General features: G+C 32.5%; 1 protein-coding gene across 3 annotated transcripts in view; it reads right to left on the reverse strand.

Annotated features, from left to right (window-relative positions):
• The window catches only part of LOC143255312 (endoplasmic reticulum aminopeptidase 2-like), a 120,711-nt gene extending 96,775 nt beyond the window's left edge, over positions 1 to 23,936 (reverse strand). Inside the window, exons 1-3 of one of the 3 annotated variants that reach the window (XM_076510773.1) lie at positions 23,800 to 23,936; positions 16,028 to 16,661; positions 179 to 452 (exon numbers count right to left, since the gene is read on the reverse strand). In XM_076510773.1, the coding sequence (XP_076366888.1) occupies positions 179 to 452; positions 16,028 to 16,661; positions 23,800 to 23,890 (999 nt within the window). In that variant the 5' untranslated portion in view covers positions 23,891 to 23,936. Of the gene's footprint in view, positions 1 to 178; positions 453 to 16,027; positions 16,662 to 19,377; positions 19,690 to 23,584 lie in introns of those variants that run through there. The other 2 variants (XM_076510774.1, XM_076510775.1) reach the window with 2 other exon arrangements.
• Positions 23,937 to 27,442: the final 3,506 nt, after the last annotated feature.

Consider the following 27,442-nt stretch of genomic DNA (forward strand, 5'->3'; position numbering starts at 1 on the left):
AACTTTCACAGCAATATGATGAAAACAATTCTTTGAAGTGCCATTACTAATGTGACTGATACATAGATGCTACTTGTAGTTACTCAAATCATAAATCTTTTTCATTTTATTATCTACAATGTATATACTCAAATGCAATAATTTAGGTACACTGTACAGTTAATACTTCTATACTTACATCAATACCACTTTTTGTCTTCCCTTGAATAGTACTGAAATCACACAACAGAAAAGCAACAAGATACGTGCTCATACGAACAGTTGGGTTAAACACGGACAAAATTAGTCCATTCTCATATGGCAAGGAAATATTTAGATCAGAATTGAAGTACACATCATAATCCTGTTCATGAACAATTTGGAGAGTAAATGTTGCTTTCATGTCTGGTTCATCAAAGCATGGAAATGCTGAGCGAGCTGCTGTTGGTTCAAACTGGGTTGTTGCAAGATATCTAAAAGATATATTTACATTATTAACTTTATACAAAAATAACAACTTTGATCCACCTGTTCCAAAAGATCACAATATATCAAAGTACTCAGTTGTTAAGGTTTAATTACAATTTACAAGGAAAAATATGTTCCAAGCCCTTCAACACCCTTTGAAATTACTTTGTCTATAAACAGTGACATTTAGTTTTATGGCCAAAATTATTCAAATGTCCCCTACAAATTTCACTATAATAAACTTCTACAAAAAACTGGACCATGAATCTTGAAAAACATTCAACAGATACTCTAATGTGTGTGTGTGTGTATCAGTTTCTAAGACTACATTCAAATTGCACAGTTATGAAATCCATAAGAGTTGCAAATGGAGAATTATGCGATCAAAATGAATTCCTTTGATTCCAATTTCTTTTATCACTTTTCCTCATGAAAACTGTCACTGCTTGTAAAGTGTAGTTGAATGTTTGTGAATCTTTTTTGTTTTTTAATAATCAAATCAATTAAACATATCATTGATCTTCTGTTAATATTTACTCACAGGTTTATAAATATACTTCACAACAACAACAACCAAAGCACTTTCAAAATTTAAAACATTCTCTTTCAAAAATGAACTGTAAATAAGCAGAAATGTAAATGTAAAAATTAGTTGTCCTTCACGAGATCTTATATACCTAATATAAAAAGAAACATGGAAATGTTTAAAGTTGCTTTAAGCAGGAATGTTGCAGACACATGCATGGTAGTTATTTTCAGTGCACAGAAAGATATAGATATGACAAAAAAATAAAATTTTAGAAATAAAATAATTTTTAAAAACACAATGTTAAAGAATTACAGAAGCAGTTAAGAAATTAAAAATTATCTGAAAATCAAATTTTACTATGAGGTAAAATAAATAATGTGAGTAAAGACAAGAAAAGACATAATAAAATGAAATATGAATAATTTCTGATAAAATATTAATAGCAAAAGAACTGCTGAAAAAAATTAAAAATAACTTAGTAAAGTTTCCTGTGTTTAGGAATATTATACTGATAATAATTACAATACAATGAAATGAAATATAACTATTATATAAAGACAGCAATTAGAACCAATCTTAAAACATTGTTTTCTGTTATCAGCTCATTCCTCAGAAGATTAAATGTATATATAGATCTTTTTTAAAATAAATTTCACCAGAAATGTTTCTATAATGTGAGTACATATTTATGTGCATGTGTAGTTCTGGTAAATGTAATACACTGCCAGCCAAAATCTTAAGGCCAATGAACATAAAGAAAAAATATGCATTTTGCGTTGTTGGACTCAACCACTCATTTGAGTAGAGCTTTGAAAGACGAAAATAAGAAAAGGGAAAATAAAAATAGAAAACTTTTTTTAGCATTTAATAGGGAAAATGCGAACACTATGAAATTAGCTAAAACACTAGCTGGTCAAAAGTTTAAGACCATACTGAAACAAAGCGTTAATCAGTAAACACATAACGAAATTTAGTCATTTGTGTTCAAGCATTGGCATTGTCAACATCTCCCACTGACATCTCTTGTGTTACATTGGGTAAAAACAGGGCAAAGGCTAAAAAGTTGACAGAGTTTGAACATGGCAGAATTGTTGAGCTGCAAAAGCAAGGTCTCTCTCAACGTGTCATTGCTGGTGAGATTGGGCACAGTAAAACTGCTGTTGCAAATTTCTTAAAATACCCTGAGGGATATGGAACAAAAATTTCAAGTGGTCAGCCCAAGAAAATTTCACTGGTGTTAAGCAGGAGGATTTGATGGGTTGTCCAGTAAAACATCAGCTAATCGTCATTGCAGAATGCAGCTCAAGAACAATAAGATGGCATCTACGAGAGAAAGGCTGTGAAAACCATAAACATCTTCAAAGGCCACGCCTCCTTCCACACCATGAAACAGCTCGGTTAAACTTTGCTGAGAAGCCCAGATCGCTTCTAACGTTACTGGCATGATAAGAATATCCCACCAGAGACATTTTCTACACGACACTGTGGAGGAGGTTCCATCATGATCTGGGTTGCTTTCTCCTTCCATAGAACAATGGAGCTTCAGATTATACAGGGGCGTCAAACAGCAGCTGGCTACATTGGCATATTGGAGAGAGCATCCTTATTGACTGAAGACCCTCATTTGTGTAGAAATGACTGGATCTTTCAGCAGGACAACACTGCAATCCACAATGCCTGCAGGACTACGGACTTTTTCATGACGAATTACATGATTCTTTTGGGCAATCCAGCATATTCGCCCAAACTGAATCCCATTGAAAATGTTTGGGGGTAGATGGCAAGGGAAGTCTATAGAAATGCACGTCAATTCCAAACAGTACAAGATCATCATGAAGCCATTCCAGCCAGCCTTCTGCAAATGCTTATATCGACCATGCCAAAGCGAATGTTTGAGGTTATTCGCAATGATGGCTGTGCAACTCACTACTGGGACCTCTTGTTGGGCATTTCCTTCCCTGTTTATGACTTCTTTTTGGCATGGTCTTAAACTTTTGAGTAGCTAGTATTTTAGCTAATTTCATAGTGTTCACTTTTTCCCTATTAAATGCTAAAAGCGTTTTTATTTTTATTTTCCCTTTTCTTATTTTCATCTTTCGAAGCTCTACTCAAATAAGTGGTTGAGTCTAACAATGTAAAATGCATATTTTTTCTTTATGTTTATTGGCCTTAAGATTTTGGCCAGCAGTGTATGTATTCCACAAAGACATTTGAATTTCTTTCTCTTAATGTCTCTTAGTATATTCCAAATACTACTACTTTCACCTTTCTCAAGCCTATGCACTCTTTGGCTCTTAACTTCCCTGCTGCTTTGTGCCTGATATTTGGTTTGGTAAGATGTAGTCATGTTATAAAGTAATCCACTTTATAGAGCACAAGAATCAATATTTGTCACATTTTCCATGATCATCCCATTCCCATGGTTTATGAAAAAGGTAAGACACATTTTAGTTGTTATAATTTACTATGGTTTTAAAGCAATTAAATTAATAAAACTGAACTACAAATATTGAACAATAAAACCTTAATACTGACTTGAATGGTTGTATTTCACATAAAAAAAGAATAATTATTGAAAAACTAAAAGATGTACTATTACATATGCCCATGTCCATTGATTAAAATTATTTAGTTCAATACACAAAAGTAAGATGTAATGAATTTTGGCTGTTTGAAATAAACACATTATCTTATATGGTTTAAGTGCAGCTGTAAAACAATAAAACCAAATCACCTCAAATTTGAAAAGTCTGTTAGATTTGGCTGTAAGAATAGAGTAATTGTCCATTAAAATTCTACAAAGGAAAAAGGATAATTTATATTTATTTCATAATTTTCAACTCTTCACTTCACCCTACATTATTACTTCACTACAGTCAGCACTTTAATACAGAAAATAATAAATAAATCATACAATTTACTGAAAAAAGACTTTTAAATTCATTTAAAAGTTTCTGAAAGTTATCCAAATAAAATATGAATAGTACAATATGAAAATGTATCTTTATTCTTAACATTTATTAACAGCCTACTGAAATTTGCAAGATAAAATTAGTAAAATCAAAATGATAGCAAACATTCTTATGTATTGCTCCTTAGAAGCTAGTTTCATGCAAAGCACCAGTGCCATTCACACAAGGTTAAGATACTAGAAAGCACAATGGAAGAGACAGTAAATTAAATATTAGAAACAACTATGCTTTTACAATTCACACAAGCTGGTTAAGCATTGTATGTAAAAACAAATGAAAGTTTCACAACATACAACCAATAAAAACTTGTATGAATATAGTAAATTAGCAGAGCTATTCACTAAGTATTATGACACCAAAATTTCAGAACACTACAAAATGAACAGTCTTTCATCCAATTATTATTTAGAAAAATACCTATCTTTACAGCCTCAAAAAACATACATTAAAAATATGAGAAGCATCTGGCTTAATAACTTTTGTGTCAATGGCTGTAGTTAAAAATATTAATATTCTTCATAATTTCTCATATATATTCTAATTACTTTCAAGTTATTTCAAGAATATAGTAGCTAACTTGGATTAAAATCCTTAGTTTGTATTTTACTTACATCAGAAATTAATACAAAACAACCCATATAATTAATTAATAATATCCATAACAAAACAGCAGTACGTTGTTTTCCATCAGGTGCCAGTGGTTCACAGTTATGAATAATGGCAGGTTACACAGACTGACCACCAACAAATGTATTCTGACAGAACTCCATACACAGGGGAAGGGAAGCCTGTACTTTGCCTGTTACTGAAAAATACTATAATGTGTAACCACAACTAACAAAGCATTTAAGAATTCAAACTAATTTTTGTAAATGTGGTTACACATGTAGATTATCAAGTTATTACACTTTTAATCCAAATTTAATTAAAACCTTAATTATCAAAGTAATTAACAATCTGCTATAATAAACACAGTTTATAACTGAAATGTATTTTCTTTTACTGGTTAATTTCTTGAAAAATTAAAAGCCTTTGAACATCACATATTTTTTTCTTCTGTTACAAGTTGTTTCCTATACAGTCAAATTCAAAACACTATTTTAAGGGAGAAGTTAATTTTTTGAATGACTTGTAACTGAACTATAATTAAAAAACTTCAACAGTTTTTTTTACAGAGTTGAAAAAAGCATAGGATCATTTAAATATCATTACTGTTAAAGAGTACAACTTTATTACTAAGAGCTGGGATATCTGAATTTAGTATACTATTCAGGAATTAGACTAATTCTTCCCAAGAACATAGTTGTCCTTAGTTTTCCTGCCATAAAATTATAAAAGACTCTTCTCATTGTTGTTAAAAGAAGATAATATATAACTATGAAAAATTTCACTGTGATCTCCAAAAAGAAAACAGTACAACATTTACCACTGGGTAAGAAACTGAAGAAAATTTGTGAAGCTAATGATATTAAATGTCCTCTTTTCAGATATTAAAATAATTCATAGCATGGAAATCAAAGTTTTGTAAGTAACATGTAAAAAAAAGAATGATACCAAAGAAAACTTGAATTATCAATGTTTAGGGATTTTGTTTGTTTGTTTTTTAAATCCATTATAAATACTATAAAACTTCAAAATAATTAAAAATGTATGTTTTTAATTAAGAAGTCACTTACAAATAATTCAGTGTTGACAAGACTTTGGTATTTTTACATGAGCTTTCTCAAAATCTATATTTTTATCCATAATATCTACTTTTGGTTTTACATATTGTATCAAAGTTGTTTATCTCACATTAACATTATTCCATACCATACAAAGAGTAATGTGTTGCATTCAGTGCAAAACATTGAATACCATGCTCATGTGTAGTGATATATCAAATACCACATATTTTTAGTCTAAAGCTCATTTACTCCTATAAAAGCAGTAAGATTATATTTATTCCCTGTAAGTTATCTATTGCAACAATATTGTGCACAGTGTACACTTTTCCAGACAGTTTAGTATTACTTTATATATTTATAAATTTATGATAATTTTGAAGCTTTAGCTGTGATACCTAAACATTGTCACTCAAATAATTTATAGCTAAAGGGAACAAATAATCAAATTTTTAGGCACATTTATGTAGTGGGCTAGATTAAAAACATGGTATTTTGAATATTCTTTGAATGTCCTAAATTTAAAGTAAAACAACATCAAATTTAGAATAAAATAAATTTATTTTGTAAAATAGATTTAATCTTCATAACTTTATCTTGCACAACTTGAAATCATTAGGAAATGAATATACATGCTTAGAATGTTTTTCATGTTGTATCACATTAAAAAAAAACATCTGGTAATTTAAACCAATAAGCATCTCTTGTTACATCTATGCTTTAAGAATACTCAGTATAATGTAACAACTTTTTCTTGAAAAGTATACATACCAGCCCACATTATAACTTCCAGTGGGCAATTTAATCAGGTAGCTAAAGACATACAAATATGATAAATCTGATGAGATGTGACTCTCAGAAGTTTCCTTGCCTGTAAAGAAAGTACAGAATAGGCAATATGAATCAAATTGCAAGGTCACTTTGTGAAAGTTACTGTGGATAAATCTCAGGAAATTGAAGGATCCCAATGAATAAAGAGTCTACTAATAGCCCCTTAGAAGGAGTTAGTTCAGACCACAACACAAAACAGCTCTGGCAGGACTAAACAAACAATCTTAGTGAAATTAGTCATAAAGGTGAAAATGAATTAGTAAGAAAGATTTATCCTCTCCCTGGCTACCAGAGTCTTAGAAGAAAGGTCATCAGGGTGTAGTAGTACATAAATGGAATGACAATTTCCTGTGGTCATGTAATGCAAACAACCATGACCTACAAAGCCCATGTGCAGGTAGCAACAATAAATAAACTTTAAAAGAAGAGTGATACACACCACATGAGGCTAAAGGCTCAAAAAAGATGTTCAAATAAAACATGAAAAGTCATATTGATATCCTCGTTTAGAAAAAAATAACTTGTAAATCATTTGTGAAGGGTCAATAAGTACAGAAGATTCAAAAACCATCCAGTGTTTAGAAAAATTAAAAGTATTCAATAAAGCTGCCTTATATAAAGAAACAGTGGAAGAAGATAAACCTTTCTGAAAAAGCCAGGTTAAGAAAACAAGAAACACTGAGCACTTTTGAGTGAAGAGGATTAAATTTCTTTATACAACACCACAGATGATAAGTATGTCATTTCCACTGATAAATAGCCATTGTGAGTCTATAAATAGATTGAGACAAATACAAGGGAACTTTAGACATTAATCTCTGACATGAAGGACCACATAACTTTCATACATGTAGTTTGAGTTTGGGAATGTCTGAGTATAGAATGTCAGATCAAGATTGCCTCAGAGATGGCCAAAGAGGAAGTGGCTTGAAAATACTATAGAAAAGAAAACTACAGTTGGGCTGGCCAAGTTTGAACTATTAACAGTACCCAACAAGTAGTGGATTAAATCATATTTAGAATTCTGGGTTCTGTAAAAGTGAAATCCCATCCAATCATGACTAAATGCAGCTATTGCCAAAGCCTGAGGATGAGTTACTGTGGACCAAAATGCCTGTCATTGAGACTTCCAATGGATGGCAAATGGGTAAACCATAGGAGTCCCAAACGGATAGCAAATCCACCAGAAAATTTTGAGATGAAGCATCAATTTGTTCAGGAGAATATGGTTGGGGTAAGACAGGTGATCTGCTATTAAATTCATCATCCCAGGAACATGGCAAGCCCGAAAGCTGATACTGATATGAAGAGTGTGAGTCCAGTAAAATACATCCAAAGTTTGAAAACAAAGTATCCTAGAGCATGTGCCTTTTTAACAGAAAATGTAAGAGACCACTGTGTAATTGTCTGAATGAATCACAACAATTTACCCCTTCAAAATATCTCGTCCTAGAACCACAGCCCATTGGACAGAAAAAAAGTAATAGAATATTGATGTAGAAAGAAGATTTGTCTTCTAATTATAGATCCTGGAATTCCTAACTATCAGTATATGCACCCTACCCCTGAAGTGAAGCATCTGTGAAGAGAAAAAATCTCAGGATGAGAAGGTAGTAGTATTCCAATCCAACCACCACCAGAGATGTAAGATGTTGTTCTTGATTAGGGAGACTGGATGATCTAGTGGATTACAGTTCATGATCCACTGGTCACAGAGTAACCACTAAAGGGACCATATGTGAGGTTGTACCAAAGAAATAAAAAAATCTTTGGGATGCCCACATTCTAATAAGATAGAACCATCCTTGCAGTAGAAAAAAATGTAAGAGCACAACTGCCCATTCCATAGCCTGCAGTCAGTTGGGAATCAACTGTACCTGGCTTAAAAACATGTTTGAAAAACAGACACCTAGATAAATAATATATTCATTGGGCAGAAAAGCCATGAAGACAAGGATGAGATCTGTTTGAATATTAATAGCTTTAAGAGCAAGCTTCAGAGATCAGAATGTACAACAAGCAGTCACACCTTTTTTACCAGCAGGAGCAGAAGTCAAGATTCCAATCATGAAAAGGAAGAATACAAAAAAAAAAAGGCATCTCACATAACTCATGAAGGGTTACAGCAAGTAGATGAGCACTCTCCAACAAGGCATCTCTGCCCAATAAATCTCAACAACATATTGGGTTGAGGAATAATTGGGTTGAGCGTTTTTTCAAGTTAAAAAAATATATTCATAAATGAAATGCTTTCGCAAAATATTTCATGTCATTTGGTAGATAATTTTTTGCTCTAATAGATGGTGTGTTTGATTTTCATATGTCTTTAATTTTTGCTTTCATTTTCAGCTCATTAAATGGAATGTCAAGTGGACAAAATCGAGCATTTTCGACACCATCTGCTTTTTTGCATTTAATTTCTTGCAATTTCATTTAAAACAATGCATACTATACACCTAGGTATTACATGAAATAAAGTATCATAATAAATGTTTTGGGTGTAATGTGTTCATGCATTGAAGTATTGTATAGTCTTGCATGTAATGCTTGAATGAAATTATTTAAAAATGCTCACGAATTATTCGTCAACCTAATACAAGCCAGGAAACCAAAAAAAGAGCAGAAGTCAATAAACAGGCTAAAGTACAAGTTGTCAAATGACCCAATTCATCATCAAATTGTTGTGGGGAATGCTGATAAGCTTTTGACAAAATCTGGAGGGAAAATAATTATCTCAGAACAGTAGTGAGGGTTAAATGAATCAGAATATACTGTGATGTGTTCAAAGTGATCATAGGGTCCAGAATGAAACCCCACATGTCCAAAAGGTAATAAAATCTTTGAGAATCTAAACATACATTTTTCTGGCAGAGATAACCTAAAACATGCTGTTCACAGAAACATGGGGGACAAGGCATAACTACCCCATTGCATAACTAAGCAGCAAGTCTTCCAGCATGACAACAATATCCATTGAAAAATGAAATATTCACCCTCAGACCTTTCTGCCATCAAGAAGAAAGTAGATTTATGTATGATTGAAAAACACTCCTAAACTTGACAAACTTAATTAACTCACTGAAGAAAAGGAGCAGCAGCTGGCTGATCCAAATTAGTCTCATGAGAAACCAACCTAGTATATGAAGGCACTAGAAAAAGAGAGATCAAATTCTCCCCAGACCACCCTGGATCATCGCCAAAAGCCTCCTAAGAGCCCCCTGGATTTATATATATCTCTATCCCCCAATGTTTGACAGTCACTAAATATTAGAGGTGGAACAGAGGATAGCCAATCAGCCTCCATGATAGAAACAGTAAACTGCAAATACATGCCTGCAAAACAGCATGTAGCTTTTTTTTAAACTTTTCTTTTATAATAATAAATATCAGTTATAACAAAAACCACAAGGTGATATTAAAATTGAAGCCAAGTATGTAAGTTATAGCAGCACATTTGTAGAGAAATCCTTATCTAGTTGCTTTGTCAGGAAAAAATGTTAACATTATCTGAATGAGGTACATACAGTACCAAGATAAAGGGCCCACTAACATTAGAAAGGATAATTGCTAAAACCACTTAAGTGAGGTATAAAAGAGTGGAACAAATGAGAATAGATTCAATGCTTAGATGAACAAAGATGGAAGTCAAATATTAGTTATAGTGTCAGCAGATGGTAAGTTTTCAAATTATAACCTGATATTGTCGTTATTCTTTGAAATGAAAGTTGAAAATGAAGTGTTTAGACGACAAAATTGGAAAAAAGAAATTATTTCTTAATTTAACATCTCCATTGATTGAAGAAGTTTGTTTGATGTGTTTTTGAATTTCTATGTCTATGCATTTCTAAAAATTAGGATTATCTAAAAAGTAGATTTTAAAAAATAGTTTGACCAACCAAATGTGTTTGTTGTTTAGTTTCAAGTTAGTTACAGTTTATGTGAATAACTAACTTTGCCCAATTCATCAAAACATGAATGGTTAGTTTTGTAAAGAAAATAGAAAAACAACAGGAGTCTCCACCATTTAGCAATAAAAGGTGTAATGTTAGGTCAAATATATTTATGAAAAAAAAAGACCATGTGGTATACCTACAAGCAACTGAGAGGAGCACACAATCTCAATGTCAGTCACCTAGCATATTCACAGGTCATTCAGTGCAGGTTTGAGACTAAATAGACTTGGTCAGGTAACACTTGTCACAGAGTGGGATCCAAATATGCTATAAAAGGCACTGCAAAGAAAAGAAAAACTAACAGATTACTTTCTGCAACAGATAAACAGTTACAGCACTGATGATGTTCTCCCAAGGGAAGATGGAAATAGCCAGCCAAAAACATCATGAGATTATGGACCTGATGGTAAGACAACATGTAAAAGGAAACAATCATCAGAAGATAGTGAAGAAAATGCTAAGCAAACAAATGAGAAAATTCAGCCCAGAAAGATGATAAGAAAATGGCACAGGAGAATTGCAAACTTCACAGAAAAGAATGAACCAGCTCTGGACCAATAGAAAGGAGCAGTATGTGCCATACCCTCTTAAGGAGCTCAGTCCTGACAAATAAGGCAGAGGGACTGGAACATTCAAGAAAGACGGGGTGGAATATAGAAAATGGGAGATACGTAGAGAAGACAGCATACCTGAATAACAAATTCACTGAAGGGGAAAAAAAATTGAGCAACTTTCCCAAAATGACATGATTAAGAAGCACATTCAGAATAGAAAGAGGGTTGGCTTTTCATATACAAAAAATGAAAGAACACTGAAAATCTTGTTAGACAATCACCTGTGTTTTGCTTCTTACATGAACGTAGTCAATTCCCAATGAACAAGAATCATCACTTCATGGGCCAAGAACTGTGGTTTCAACTCATTAGGTGTCATTGGGAATTGCACGGCAACAGTAAGAGCAATCATAGTCATGACCAACCATAACTGTATAATTCCCACAACTGAAAGAGAAAATAAAACAAATCATAACTCTCCAAGAAACAAAATAGAAATGAAAAGAAACAAAACTGAAGGACAAATTTACAACAGTAAGAACATGTGCATAAATTCATTAAACCACAAGCCAAAAACATATATACTGCTGGCCAAAATATTAAGGCCAATGACCCTCAGAGTCTTTTAAGAAATTTGCAACAGCAGTTTTACTTCGCCCAATCTTATCAGCGATGGCACATTGAGAGAGACCTTACTTTTGAAGCTCAACAATTCTGCCATGTTCAAACTCTGTCAACTTTTTAGCTTTTGCCAAGTTTTTACCCAATGTAACACAGGAGATGTCAGTGGGAGATGTTGACAATGCCAATGCTTGAACACAAATAACTAAATTTCGTTACATGTTTACTGATTAACGCTTTGTTTCAGTATGGTCTTAAACTATTGACCAGCTGGTATTTAAGCTAATTTCATAGTATTCACATTTTCCCTATTAAATGATAAAACAGTTTTTTTTTTATTTTCATCTTTTGAAGCTCTACTCAAATAAGTGGTTGAGTCTAACAACACAAAATGCATATTTTTCCTTTATGTTCATTGGCCTTAAGATTTTGGCCAGCAGTGTATATTCAATCAGACTGTCAATTGAAAAGTGATTAACATGTGCATGATTAGAGAAGGCACTTGTTACAATAGGGGTAATGCTGCACTTCTACTGGTGGAAGATTGCTGCATGATCATTTGGATGTTAGCATGCAGTAGTAAGTGAAAGTAATGAGACTAGTGGTGAGTATAAATCTGAGTAATCAGAAGGCAATACAAGTAGAGAATGATTTTTATGAGAAGCAAGATATTGTAGTAAAAATATATTTTCAAAATCAAAGTAAATGTTTATGCTTTTATAGTTATTTTGTAAAATAAATTATGTATACAAGACTCACTACATGTTTTATGAAAGTTTTTGTGCAAGTCAAAGTGACTAAAATAAAATAAAGTACATCCAACCTTAGCCAAATCATTATAATTTTGGACTGGGCAGCATTATTGACTTTACAGCTGCAGTATGTCAAGTCTGTACAAGTGCATGTGTCAAAACCATCAGAATATACATGAATTCAAGCCTATATATGTTACAACAGTTCTTTTACGAAAAGATATGCCTTGAAAGCAATCCCTTGGTCTACACATGCACACACATACATAATTTTTTTTCTGTTTTTTTTTGCAATTTAAGCACAGTATTTAAAAATACTTTGGTGTGTTGCTAAACATTATAAGGAAATTGTACAGAAAAGAAAATTACTTCAATTTATCAGGAACAAAGATTTAAATCCATAGCAATCAGTATTTCTCCAACTCTTCACACATTTTTGTCTGAATATTTACACAAGTGATATTTTAACAAGATCTATTTGAAATATTATGAAAAGCTTAAAATATAAAAATGACACAACCATCTGTCTAAGAAATCTGTCAGAAAATTTTGACAACTTAGGATACCATAACTGATTACTATAAAATTTCAGTTCTTCACACCACCTATATTTAAGGCAAAGGCACTTAACATTTTGATATCACAAACACTGAATGACAGAATTCATGTATGATTTTTATATTATACTTATTTAGTAGTATAAAAAAAATATACTGCACTATTTTTTAGGAAGTTGCATACAACCATTTACAATTAATAAATGATGTTATCTAAGTTTTTGATTTAAAAATAGGAATAACTTAGCTTATTTTGTATTTTTATCTTAACTATGCTCAATTTACATTAACAAATCAAGCTACTCAATACAGAATAGGGTTATTAAATAATTATTACATGTCTAGGTTCATAACAAAAATAATTTCAATGAATCAACCTTTTTGTGATGGGTCAGGGGTCTAAGTCCATGTCATTGCATTTGTTGCCTTGCATTCAAAACTTTACTGAATTACTACTTTATGAATTTATGTCAATAAGTGTAGAATCAAATTGTCAATTATAATTAAAACTTTAAATGTTATATATTTGGAAATTTCTTAATTTAAAATTAAATAAAAAAACATTTAAACATAGATTTTAGTGAGTTACAGTGTATAATGAATGCAACACTGTTTAAAAATTAAATGTCTGGGAGGTCTAAATACTAAGTTATAGTTTATAATTTGGAACTCATATTACCAGTATTACAAGCGAGAATATAAAATAACTTCATATCTTTTTATTTTGTTAAAATATCACTTGTGTACTGAATCAAACACAGTGGCTTCATTCGCCTATTTCTGTTTTTGGAAACAGTCCTTCATATACACTTACTTGATTATATAGCATGTGAATAACCAATCGACAGATTATAATGTCCCCTACTGGATTTTATCAGTCATTTTAATCTGTGAAAAGGCTACCACATTCTTTAGAACCAAGCTTTCAAGAAGGTAGGTTGTGTCTTTAGTCTTCTCAAAGTTTTGTATATTTTTAACCTAAATATATCTTAGTTACTAAACTTAATATTTTATAAAAAAATTCTATGGTATCAGTGTAGTTACTTATGATTTTTTGGTTATTCAACTGTATATATAAAATATTAAAAAAAACAGAAAAAACTGTGTTTGATATCCACTTCATGCAAAAGTTTGAAAGGCTTAGCAACGAAATTCAAAAGAAACAGAAAAGATAATTGTTTGCTTTATATCTTTATTTATTGTTCTGTGTTTTAAGAAAAAGAAGTAAAATAATTTTGTTTTCCAAATAGTAATAATCTACATACAAATATAATGTATAATAATTGAAATGTAACTGTATATCAGAAAATACTGGTCCACTAAAACAAAGCCAAGACAGAAAAGACTAAAAGTTAGTTTTATATTACTGGATACATAACATTAATGCATGTGCAACACTGTAATCTAAGAAAATTGTAATCTTTACTAAAAGTCTACCAAATTTTGTGAAGATATACATGTTGCATCAAAAGTTATAGTTAATCCAAAATAACACTGAAAAATCATAATGGCAATACTTAAATTATTGGATAATTGAAATAATACAGGCTTGCAAATTTAAAGTTTATAAAATTTGCTTTCATTTTAATAACTGATTTTCCATAATTCAACTATGCAGATTTTTAAAATAATATTAATTTTTTTCTATCACATAAAGATTTCTTTTTAAATAATGAAAAAAAAAATACTCTTAGTTATATCAACTTATTTTGTTTTCCACAATGAACAAAAATTAACAAAAACAATAATGAGAAGGGAAGAACACTGATGTTAAACAGATATATGCATTGCTATACAAAAATAAAATTAATGTGGCCTGTTAACCACTTATATACTGGAAGTGTGCATTACATGGGTTATGAAATGATCAATAAAGCTCTCATGTTGCAATTAGTCTAAAGATTTCAGTAGCCAGTGGTTGTCAGCATTTTAAGCATAACAAAATATGATCTGATTCAATGAAAATTGACTTATATAAAAGTACAGAATGTTTTGTGAAAAATCTGTACATGATGGAAGAAAATAGATATTTTTGGATTCAGCATACAGGATTTACTGTATAACATAAAATTTCAAGAACATTGCAGCTCTGTTTAATCGAAAACAACAAACAAAAACACTAGTTTTGTCAGTTAGTAATTTTTCTGCCATTATTAAATAGAATCATAATTTCAATAATTGCATAGTTGGAAAAATCAAAAACAATAATAACTGAAACACTAGTTTATTATTTTTATGACATGAATTTATATATAATTATAATTAATTAATTAGTCTACATTACACTAATTGGCATAATGTTCTTAGGTAATCAGTTATCTGGACCAATCAAGTTATTTGCCCAGGTCAAATACATGGATAGTTTAAGCAGAAAGCCTGAGCCACCTTTTGATTGCATATGGATAACAGAACAGGAAAGATATCTGCAGTTGCATAATTGACTTGCTTATGCTTGGTCACTCCATGCAACCTAACATTCAATGACAATTAAGCCACCATACTGGCATTTGTCATACTTAGTCAGCAGTTTGAAAATAACTTTTATTTGCCTTCATTTTCCAATACTGTTATGATCTTTACCTCATCTGTACATTTGTATTATCGCAGAGATTTGTATTAACTTTTGATTTAAAATGTTTGTTTCTACTTGTCTATACTTCTGGAATTAGAACCTTTGGCATAGGAATCAGTGATGTCGAGAAACCCACTTGTTGAGAAATTTATATGCAAAAACGGCTCGTTTGGGTTGAGAAATTATTTTACATAGAAGAGCGAACAACGTTTCGACCTTCTTCGGTCATCGTCATCGAAGAAGGTCGAAACGCTGTTCGCTCTTCTATGTAAAATAATTTCTCAACCCAAATGAACCGTTTTTGCATATAAACTTTGGCATAGGAGGTATGTTAAATGATTTTTTAGCGATATGTCTTTAAAGTGGATGAATGATCTTAACAAACTGTTACAGACAGACTTGCAACATTTCACACCACAAAGTTATCTCCTTGCCCTTTTCCACTTTGAAATATTCATTTATCAATGGACTTCAAAATTGTTCAATATACTTGTATTATATAGTGCTTTATTACATTTAAATGTATTACATATTACTAATACTGGTAAAGAAATCTCACAGCAATACTTTCCTACCTTTTCTGCCCATCAGATGGTATATAGGAACTTATATAAAATCCTTCAAGTGTTTCTTGAAGAGGCCTATTAAACTGGATATGGAGAACGTACTCTACTAAGGGCTTCATTACGGTTTCAAACTCTAAGTATAACTGTTCATGTTCAGTGTTTTCCAAACTCTTCACAATCTTAATCTGCTCTCCACTAAAGGTGAATAGATCTTGAACAGTTATGTTCAAATCCTTCTTGTGAATAACAACAAAATTAGTTGCCTGTAGAACTTCTAATGTTATGTTCACTGTTCCCTCATTCCAGAAAGTAGTCAGGTTTGGATGTATAAAAATGGAATAATGTAAAGGTTTAACAAAGGGTGGAAGACAAATTTCCTGCCAAGGGAAATCTTTATTCCCAGTTTCAAGTAAACCACTAGATGCTGTGTTTTTCAACAAACTATTTTCAGTAACATTTCCATATCCATCTCCACAGAATACAGTTGGCCTTGCAAATGCTGCCACAAGAGCAATCATAAGCATTACCATCAATACTATACCCACAATACAACATGCTTGTTCCTTGGAAAAAGTTATTTCTTGAATCTGACCTGTTGAATGCTTACTTCTACCATAGAGCACAGCTTTTCCAGAGTCTCCACCTAAAAACAGAACAGTAACAGCTTGTATTATATGTAAACATAATTCATTTCATATTATATTATTACTTCATACTTGCTGTACATACTGTATGTATGACATAAATCAGCAAGTGACAATACATTGTATTTACACTTGCCTGTCTGTCTTGTTAACTGCAATGTCATTAAAAGTATTTTAGCTTTGAACCTTTTGTTGTTTATATGCAACACCTACATTACATCACTAGTGATATAACATTTTTTGAATAACAATTTTCTTATAAAAACTGCCCAACTGCAACTTGGAATAGAAGGTAAAAAAAAAAACTAAAAAAATGTATACCTTCAAAGACCAAACTTTTTCTCTCAGTCACATTTAACAATTTCTTTTCTGTTGTTTGTTCCAAAATTTCAATTACAGCTTTAGTACTAAAGTGAAATTGCAAGATACATTAAACATTGGCTTTAATCAAGATCTAAGACTGTTTCTCCTTTATTTCCTTTTTATTCTCATCAATTTCTAATCTTATGAGACATCATGTGGTTTAACCTCCTCTTTTAGCACTTCTCTTATCTAATCCCAACTCTTCTGCATTACTCCTCAATCTATCTTAACTATTAATATTTATGGTCAAATTTTCTTGGTAGCAATACTAATATGAGGACAAGGAGGTAAGGCACGTAATGGCAGAGGTATTATCCATTAATTACAATTTAATATTAAAATTTCAATGTCAAAACAGTATGTTCTCTCAACTGTTACTTCTGCCAGAATCTCCATAAACATATGGAGACATTACCATAAGAAGTAGGAAGGAACTTGCCACTTATGGAGAATAATTAAAAACATTTTTGCAAGAAACTTGCAACTGAAGATGATATGATCAAGAAAATGCACATGATCAATAGCTAGGCACTAATTAAATGCTAAGAGTGTGCAGTTTAAAGCAACAAACTCATTGCTGACCCTAAAATAACACATTCAGAGACCCAATCCTAAATGGGAGTAATTTCAATAGTCCAAAACACCTCAGAACTGAAAATAATAAACCTATATTACACAATAAAGCACTCAAGGAACATTCTAAACAACAATTACAGAAGGAGCTTATCAGTTGGCCTGTTCCATAGAATAAAATAACAAGTTTCCAAACTATAAGACACAAAAATAATATACTGAATGTGCTTATGGACACTTCCCTTGAGGCTAGGTATGCACTAAAGATGTATCAATAAATGGATACAAGATACTGAAGTTCCCTAGTAAGCTACTATTGCAAGAAGTAGAGAATCCTAACTGTCAAAAAAAAACTTAAGCTTTACTGAAAATGGGCAAGCCCATTTAGTTTCAACACTAGACTACCACTAAAAAAAAGCTAGTCTACCAGCAGTAATGAACAGAGTTCATACCTATTTTAAGTAAATAAATTCATCACTATCTGATGTTTTTTCAAGAATATTTTATCCATATCTCTCGGGCCTTCTCCAGTCAAAATACAATGCAAGTAAAATTTGAAATACCTGTTAATAAATGTTACGATGCCAGACTTATTCTTAAACAAAAATACAATGTCAAGAAAATTAAAATAACAACATGAATCGTGTTACTGAAATACTTCTTACATTTTGAATTTCAAAACAAAATTATAACATAGTACAGGTTTCACAAACCAAAGTCACAGTCATCAGTTCTTACTTGAATAGCAGTTCCTTCCACATTAATATTCTAGAACATACTATTTTTAACTTATGTTTGGACCTCTAATTCTAGCTTATTAATAATTTCACATTAATTTTTGACTGTTTGATGATAACTACTTTTTTTTCCAGAAATTTCATACAAACTCAAACTATTTATTGAGCTGAAACTAAGATTTTCATTATAAGAGAGCAAAAGGTTCTTCCAAACTACTGATTTTGAATTCTGAACAAGTTAAATAGCAGTGAACAGTATACAGCTTAAAAATAATAGCAGAATTAAATCAGTTGATTACCATCTAAAGCCCAGGTACAATAATAACCGAGAAAAAATCTTGTATGCCATTCTCATTCCATACACAATTTAAAAGTAAAACATAAATATCAAATCATCCACAATCAGATGTTATTATTCCACTAAAATAAATATTCTGTTAGAGAAAATAAATGAAACAGCTGAATAAAGCTCAAACATTTTCTTTATTAATAACTAAATAACCAGCATATACATATTTATCACATGGGTAAAGGTTTCAAGAAGGAAGACTCCAAATGTCACAAGATACGAAAAGTACACACACAGCTCCATCTTGTATGACTATGCTCTGGTCGTAGAAGGTGAAGCTTGGAACAGCCCTACAGTGTACGTAAACAACACTGCCTCATTAGACACAGGTTAAAAAAAATAAAAGCCAACTTAATGGTTACTGCAGGTAGCCCAAATATTCATATAAACATGTTCTCCCTCATCAACCTGCTAATTAATGATGTAGTTATGTCCAATACTGGAACACTTGAAACACCAGAAGGGCATGGATATGTGTATAATAATAATAAAAAAAAAATTATTTTTCTCCTATGTTCAGGTGATAGCTGCTATAATATACTTAGCCAGCTTTTACCAATTCTTAATTAAATATCTTAGTGCAAATTCCTGTGACACTATAAAACTACTGTTGCACACTACTGGGTTCATTTTCTGAATCTCCTTTAAATGTGACTAAATAAGACCCAAAAAATGCAGTAACACTGGTCTTACCTGTCAAAAATGCAACATCGTCAGGTACATGATACGAGCTCGAGCTCCCTTGTTCGTTCATTATCACTATCAAATTATTGTATAAATATAAAAATGTGCCCCGACAACTAGTATGTATATTTAAACTAACTCAAGGATTCCGCCTCTATACAAAGATCATACCTTTTCGTAAAATGAGATTACACTATACAACGACATATAACAGATGATAATTTCTTAGTCACACTAAACAATTCTAACATTACCGGTTTTCATATTCACTTTTTTACCAGTTGTTATGAAGCGCCAGTTATTTCTCTCTTTCATCACTTGTCATCAGATATAACGAAAATAAACTTCAATGCACCAAATTATTAAAATATAATAAAATTAATAAACTTGCTCTCCAAAGCTACATTTTAAAAGTTATAGGATATTAAAAAAACTTTCGCTAAGGAAGTCTGACTTCTAACGTTTTTTTTTTGAATTAACCACTTCTTCAATCCCGCCAACTATCTATATTCATGATTTTTAAACACCAGCCCGGCATTGGCAAAGGGGTATATTTGTGGACTTACAAAACTAGAAGCCGGGTTACGATACCCGTGGTGAGCAGACCACAGATTCATTGAGCAGCTTTGTGTTTTGGCCCGGCATGGCCAGGTGGTTAAGATACTCGACTCGTAATCTGAGGATCGCGGGTTCGAATCTCCGTCACACCAAACATGCTCGCCCTTTCAGCCGTGGGAGCATTATAATGTGACGGTCAATCCTACTATTCGTTAGTAAAAAAGTTGGGTGTGGGTGGTGATGATTAGCTGCCTTTCCTCTAGTCTTACACTGTTAAATTAGAGACGACTAGCGCAGATAGCCCTCATGTAGCTTTGTGCGAAATGAAAAAACAAAAAACAAATTCTCTCTGGAAGACTGTATGGGTTATAACAAGGTTAACGCAACTATTCTCAAACCATACGAGTTAGTACCGGAAGCTTATCACTAAAAGTTTCCAGGTTATCGCAAGCAAGATAGCCAAACTTTATATAGGATTTGCCCACGAAAAAAGAGATTTATTTTGATCGATAGTGTAATTCTATGCATATTAGCAATAGTTTCGACAAACTAAGACAATTATGTCTAACTGACGAATACAAACGTTGTGTGCTATCATTGCTGTTGAGAAACGATTTAGCTGAAAGAAAGGTTGTTGCTGCACCTATGATGATAAGCGAGCCATTCACTGTGTCATCTAAGGGTGATGTTGTTGTTGAGGGTAATCCAGACATGTTTTTCTCATATGTTGTGACTCTAGTTCAGGATAAAAATTAAACTAAAAACAAATAATAAAGATGTGTTCAAAGAAACATTTAATGGATTTGTCTCAGACATTTTATTAGACCCGATCCTACTGAAAATTCATTGGTGAGTGACAATAATGAATGTGAGGGATCTGTTTCACCTGGTAAAGTTCCATTTGCTAGATTAAAACTGATCAATGAGCAAGTAAAGGATCCGCAGCTCTATTATTATTTAAATAAACACTCCCGAAAGATGAACTGGAGAAAGCTTAAAATGATTACTTTATCAAAAATGGTGACCACCAAATGTGCCTGCTTAAGAGGACTGGGCTGTAATTTATCAAATCTTTGTTCCAAACGCTTATAAGTGAAAGTTAACCATGAACTTCCAATAGGAGGTCACCTATGTGTTAACAAGAAGTGTGACAAAATTATGAGACATATCTTTTGGTCAAAAATTAGATATTAATGTGTGTTTTTTTTAATTTGTCTTACATGTCATTTAGCTGGTAACCTAATGAACATTTCTGTTACTCCTTTAAAACCTATCCCAGATTTCAAATAACACCTCAGTTGTGTGATTACTGATTGTGTTGACCCAAAAAAATTACATTTGTGTTTAAGCATCTTCATGTGCTATGTAATATTATTATCATAAGGTTATTTCTATTGACTCTGTTATATATTGTCATGATTATCATAATTATGTGACAATGTATTGTTTGCAATAATTTTGTAAATATAACATCTCAGTTAAAAATTGTCTAACGTCAATTTTTTAATTCTCTAATGAGAGAGGTGTATCAGATATACTGTTATACATGTAATTTAATGCCTACGTTTGTTTTCATGCGGGCCCGGCATGGCCAGATGGGTTAAGGCGTTCGACTCGTAACCTGAGGGTCGCGGGTTCGAATTCCCATGACACCAAATATGTTTGTCTTTCAACCGTGGGGGCGTTATATAGTGACTGTCAATCCCACTATGAGTTGGTAAAATAGTAACCCAAGAGTTGGCGGAGGGGGGTGATGACTAGCTTCCTTTCTTCGTGTAGCTTTAAGCGAAATTCAAAAACAAATACTTGTTTTTATGCATGTGACGTATATGGTTGGATCTATATTGGACAAGTCCTGCCTGTTCTCTGGATTTGTAGAAAATTCTCGAGAGAGAGAATCAACAATATTTGGTTTATGATAACACTAGCGTATTTTCGAACATTGTTAAGCGTTCGAGAATCTCGCGTGAGTATATAAAAGAAAGTAATCAGGAAAATTTATGTGCTCAGATGTCTAAAAGTGATGAATTGAAAAATCTGAAGGATATTTTTGTGAAAATGATGGCTCACTTGAATAACTTGAATACGAAGCTTCAGGGAAGAGGTAAAGTAATAAGCGAGCAATCATAGTCTATTCATGAATTTCAATTAAAGCTAAACTTCCTTGCGGAACAATTACAAAAGAATGATTTGACAGATTTTGAAAAGTTGAATAGTTTTCTAGAAAATAATAAGGACTATAATTTCTCTGATGCTAAAGATGATCTCTGTATAAACTAGATCAAAATCATATCTCAAAAACTTGAATCACTTTTTTCCAAATTTAAACATATGAAATTGATATTTGAATTTTTACATGATCCCTTTCAATTTGACTTGGGAAATTTCAATAAGGAAATAATGTCTTTCTTGTCGTTGAGTAAGTGTGGATTTGAAGACGAGATGCTTACCCTACAAAGTGTAGAACACATAAAAGGTAAACAGAGAAATGGGGCTCACTATTCTGATAAATGAGAGTCTTCCAAATTTGAAGATAGCAATTTCAAAATCATTTTCCATGTTTGGATCCACATGGGTGTGTGAGTCAACATTTTCTATGCTAGATTTTCTCAAATCTAGATAGAGTTCTCAGCTTACTGACATAAATTTAGAGGCAGAGCTAAGATGCTCATTGAGCATAGATATTAAGCCAAACTTCATGAAACTTGTTGATGAAACCCTTCATGATTGTTCACATTGAAGGTTAGTTGAAATGCAATGATTTTGATTAAACTGACATCTTTCAACTTTTTTTAACGGTGTGGCCAGTGTTATTTTTATTAGCCACAGTTATAGTCACTATGAAAAATAAGTTGTCCACCCCTACTCTAGAGTAAGAAGCAACAAAACTAAAGCCCAACTAGGAGAAGAAGGTTTGGTTTGTTTTTGAATTTCGCGCAAAGCTACACGAGGGCTATCTGCGCTAACCGTCCCTAATTTAGCAGTGTAAGACTAAAACGAAGGCAGCTAGTCTTCACCACCCACCGCCAACTCTTGGGCTACTCTTTTACCAACGAATAGTGGGATTGACTGTAACATTATAACACCCAACGGCTGAAAGAGCGAGCATATTTGGTCGTGGAATTCAAACCCGCGACCCTCGGATTATGAGTCGAGTTCCTTAACTACCTGGTCATGGTAGGCAAGAGAGGAAGGACAGTCGACTTGTTTTGTCTGGGAACACTTCTTTTTCTTGTTGAAATAAAGATTCTGCTTGTTTGTTCAGAAACTTTACAGCCTTGTTATTCACACACTAAAAATAATATCTAGTCCTATTATCTGTTTTACATAATCCTCATAAATTTTCTGGGCGAAGTCTGCTGTTGTTTTGAAATATTCTGTCTGAAGCTTAACGGGATATCACTAGAAACAAATAATACTCTCGCAACCAGCCTGTAACAATTTGTTAAAGGTTGTTACGTTAAGTTTTAAAAACATAATATTTTTAGCAAGTTCACACTTGACTCGTTACACATTGGGATTGATATTCCATGGAAGGAATGCATGTTGACGTGATTAAAACTGACAAATCATCAATTTTGTGTCATCACGTATACTTTAGTGCGTCAAAATTTTTACTCCTTGTTTTGGTCACTTTAAAAACTACAAATTAACTTACCCTGTAACAATGTATCATCTTGATCAGTTGAACTGTAGTTTCTACTTGTTACTGTGGTTAACTTATGTATTGAGTCCATTTTGACGAATTGAGAAATGAAGTGAGAAGAAAGAGCGCCTGTTTATACAGTTACTTTTCCACTACACAATTTACCTTCGCAATCTCACGTATCTCCCTTTGTAGTTTTAACATAGCATAGAAATATTAGTATATACCTGCATACACCCCAAACAGCTGTTGGAATAACGTGGCAGATCTTATGTTTACACCATCACACGTAATGTTACCAAAAGAGACCGTGCACATGAATGCTAGAAATGGAAACACCACGCTAAAAAACTGTAGTTCATTTTCCGGGAAACGGAACTTCACAGATAATGCAGAAAACCGGTTCAAATGGGGAAGAAAATACAACTACATATCAACCCCTTACATTGGCAAATGAAATCAAGCCAATACCAATGCACACCTAGCTATCCATGTAATTCAAAAGGTTTTGTAATCTTTTGTTCTCAACAAAAACTTACCCTCTGTCACGAATTAAACATACTCTGCAAAATTAAAATCGTATCTGATTTTACAAATAAATCACAACACTATAGCTATACAAATATATTGTTAGTTTGTTTTCTGTTGTAAAATCATTAGATTTACACCTCAGCCAATGGGTTTACGTTGTTTAGAAATAATATTAAGGCAAAAAATTAAATGAAATCTACAAAGTTTGAAAATAAATTAATTGTAAACATCAGGCGTGTTTCTAAATCAAAGCTATTTGAAAATAATAGGTGCCCTACATTTTCTTTTCTTTTTTTCCGAATAAATAAATTATTGTGTTTTCACTTCATAAGACCACCCCAACAGCACGGCGACATGTCCGTTCACATAAATGGATCAAAACTGGTCATGTTTAAGTAGAATCGATCTTTCATTTCTGAATATTGTCCTAATTAAAATTTTACAAACTTACAAACAATAGTGAGTCTTCTATCTGGTAAGAAACTGAATATTTTATCGAGGATTTTTGACGAGCGAATTAATTTCGAGTTGATATCAGTAGAATTGACTTAACGGCTCTTCGTGGAGTGCACGTGAGTTGGGCCTGGCATGGCCTAGCGCGTTAAGGCGTGCGCTTCGTAATCTGAGGGTCGCGGGTTCGCGCCCGAGTCGCGCCAAACATGCTCGCCCTCCCAGCCGTGGGGGCGTTATAGTGTGACGGTCAATCCCACTATTCGTTGGTAAAAGAGTAGCCCAAGGAGTTGGCGGTGGGTGGTGATTACTAGCTGCCTTCCCTCTAGTCTTACACTGCTAAATTAGGGACGGCTAGCACAGATAGCCCTCGAGTAGCTTTGTGCGAAATTCCAAAAAACCAAACCAAACCAATGCACGTGAGTTTTTCACTACTAAAGTTATATAATGTCTCCATAAAAATACTGATGTCTGATGTTAATATGCTGAATTTAAATGGTTTGTAATGTTTGAAATTTATAAATGTTGCTGGTCAGATATCTGTAGATTCCCGATAAATAAGGGTTATACACAGTTATAGCTTCCGCGGTTTATAGTATACTGTCAGTAGCAAACTAACAATACACACTGTCTCTTTGCTTCTCGGTTCCTGACATTTGAGTTGGAAACAGCACTGGTAATCATTTGTATTTATATACATACCCAATACATTGTTGATTCGTATTCTCGAGACTCTTCTACAACTTTAGTGAATAGGCAGGAATTTCACAATATTGATGTAACAAAATAAGTTACTTGCGCTTCTAAATATGCATTTAACTGAAAGAAACTTCAATATTAAATAAACTCATAATAGTAAATCTATCACAAATGATTATAATAACTGATGCTTTGTATGTGTAATAATATGTGACAAACACTGAATTGTATAATTCATGTTACCAATAACTTTAATCACTTGGCTTATAATTTATTATCCTAGACAGTTAATGTTAAATAGATTTGGTTATTTTAATCCTATGTTTTTATTAGTTTTGTACATTTTCTAAACCAAGATGGTCAGTGACTTTAAATATCATACATTTTAAACTGTGACCGTCCTATCTTCGTAGGTTGTGTGAGGTGTAGACGATAATGACGTCAGTATTTCCATAGTGGGTTCGTGTACTCTTTGTATGTACTCTTTGTACTAGAAACAAATAATACTCTCGCAACCGATGATTTTCTGAACTTCCATATTTTTTAATCAAGATGGTCAGTGTCTTTCAATCAGTCAGTCTTGGTAACTGTATGGTGGTGACGTCAATATCTCCAATGTGGTCGAGAAGAAAGCTTTACTTTCGATTATGTGTTGTCACAATACCTGTCTATATGCATATTCTAGTCTGATATCCAATATTGTTCATTAGTTTTACGATATTATAACAGAAACAACACGTAGAAATTGATATGTATGTTTCATGATAGTGGCTAGTCTTAAAGTTATGATATTTTAAATATTAGCAATAAGTAACTCGTTCATCTAATTATCATATTTAGTTGTATGGTGATTATTATTTATATTATAAATAAGTTGTGAAAGTGAAACATTAAGTGTGCTACAGAACATTGAAAGAAGTTATGTATTCCAGACTTTCATAAGGTTTGTGCGCGTTTGGAGGTGATCAATATCTTTTTAGAAAATGGCAAGATACAGTAAGTCAATCACTTATTTTATTACAGATGATGAATTTTAACATAATTAATCTAGACATTGACAACTTGTGTAAAGACAGTCGATAAAAATAATGATTTTGACATTATAGTGCGCAAAATATTTTATAACAAACTAATACAAGTTTTACTTAATACATATGTTTTATAAGCAATTTTATTGTATAAGTTTTATTTATTGCATTATATCGATTTAAACATTCAGATGTATTGTGTGTACGGTAAAATATATGTTGCATTTATATTATCATAAAAATACTTAATGTCACTGAAAATACTTGATTGATTTAGCTTCAATTATTGTATCATCATCTTTTTTAGATGATTTAATATTGATGTAAACACACAGATATGAATTGTGTGTCTGGTAAAATGTATGTTGCATTCATATTATAATAAATATATTTCATGTCACTGAAAATGTTTGATTGATTTAGGTTTAATTATTGTGTTACCATCCTCTTTAGGACTAATTAATTAAAATATTTTCATTTTAATGTTAAGCATCGAACTAGTGTTTACTATCGAATTATTGATTAATAACACTGCCACCCAGTGGCACAGCGGCATGTCTGCTGACTGACGCCACGAGAAACTGAGTTTCAATACCCCTGGTCGGCAGAGCACAGACAGCCCATTGTGTAGATTTTGCTTAATAATAAACAAACAATTAATTATACTCTTGTTGATATGTGTATTGCATGAGTCATGGCTACTTCAAAGCATGTTCTTTACTCTGTGTTGGCCCAGCATGACCAGATGGGTTAAGACGTTCGACTAGTAATCTGAGGATCGCGGGTTCAAAACCCGGCCGTATCAAACATGCTTGCCCTTTCAGCCATGGGGGCGTTATAATGTGACGGTCAATCCCACTATTCATTGGTAAAAGAGTAGCCCAAGAGTTGACGGTGGATGGTGATGACTAGCTGCCTTCCTTCTAGTCTTACACTGCTAAATTAGGGACGGCTAGCACAGACAGCCCTCGAGTAGCTTTGTGCGGAATTAAAAAAAAACAAAAAAAATCTACTCTGTGTTACTATTATATAACAGTATGCCATATATATTATGGCATCATGACCGCCTATCAAGGAAGCCAAGCAATGTCTCACTAACAACACGCCTTCTGTCGGCAAAATGTAGTACTATGACCTCGTCATTTTTATGACCACACATATA

This window comes from Tachypleus tridentatus, chromosome 7, assembly GCF_004210375.1.
Source record: "Tachypleus tridentatus isolate NWPU-2018 chromosome 7, ASM421037v1, whole genome shotgun sequence".
NCBI classification, from domain to species: Eukaryota; Metazoa; Arthropoda; class Merostomata; order Xiphosura; family Limulidae; genus Tachypleus; species Tachypleus tridentatus.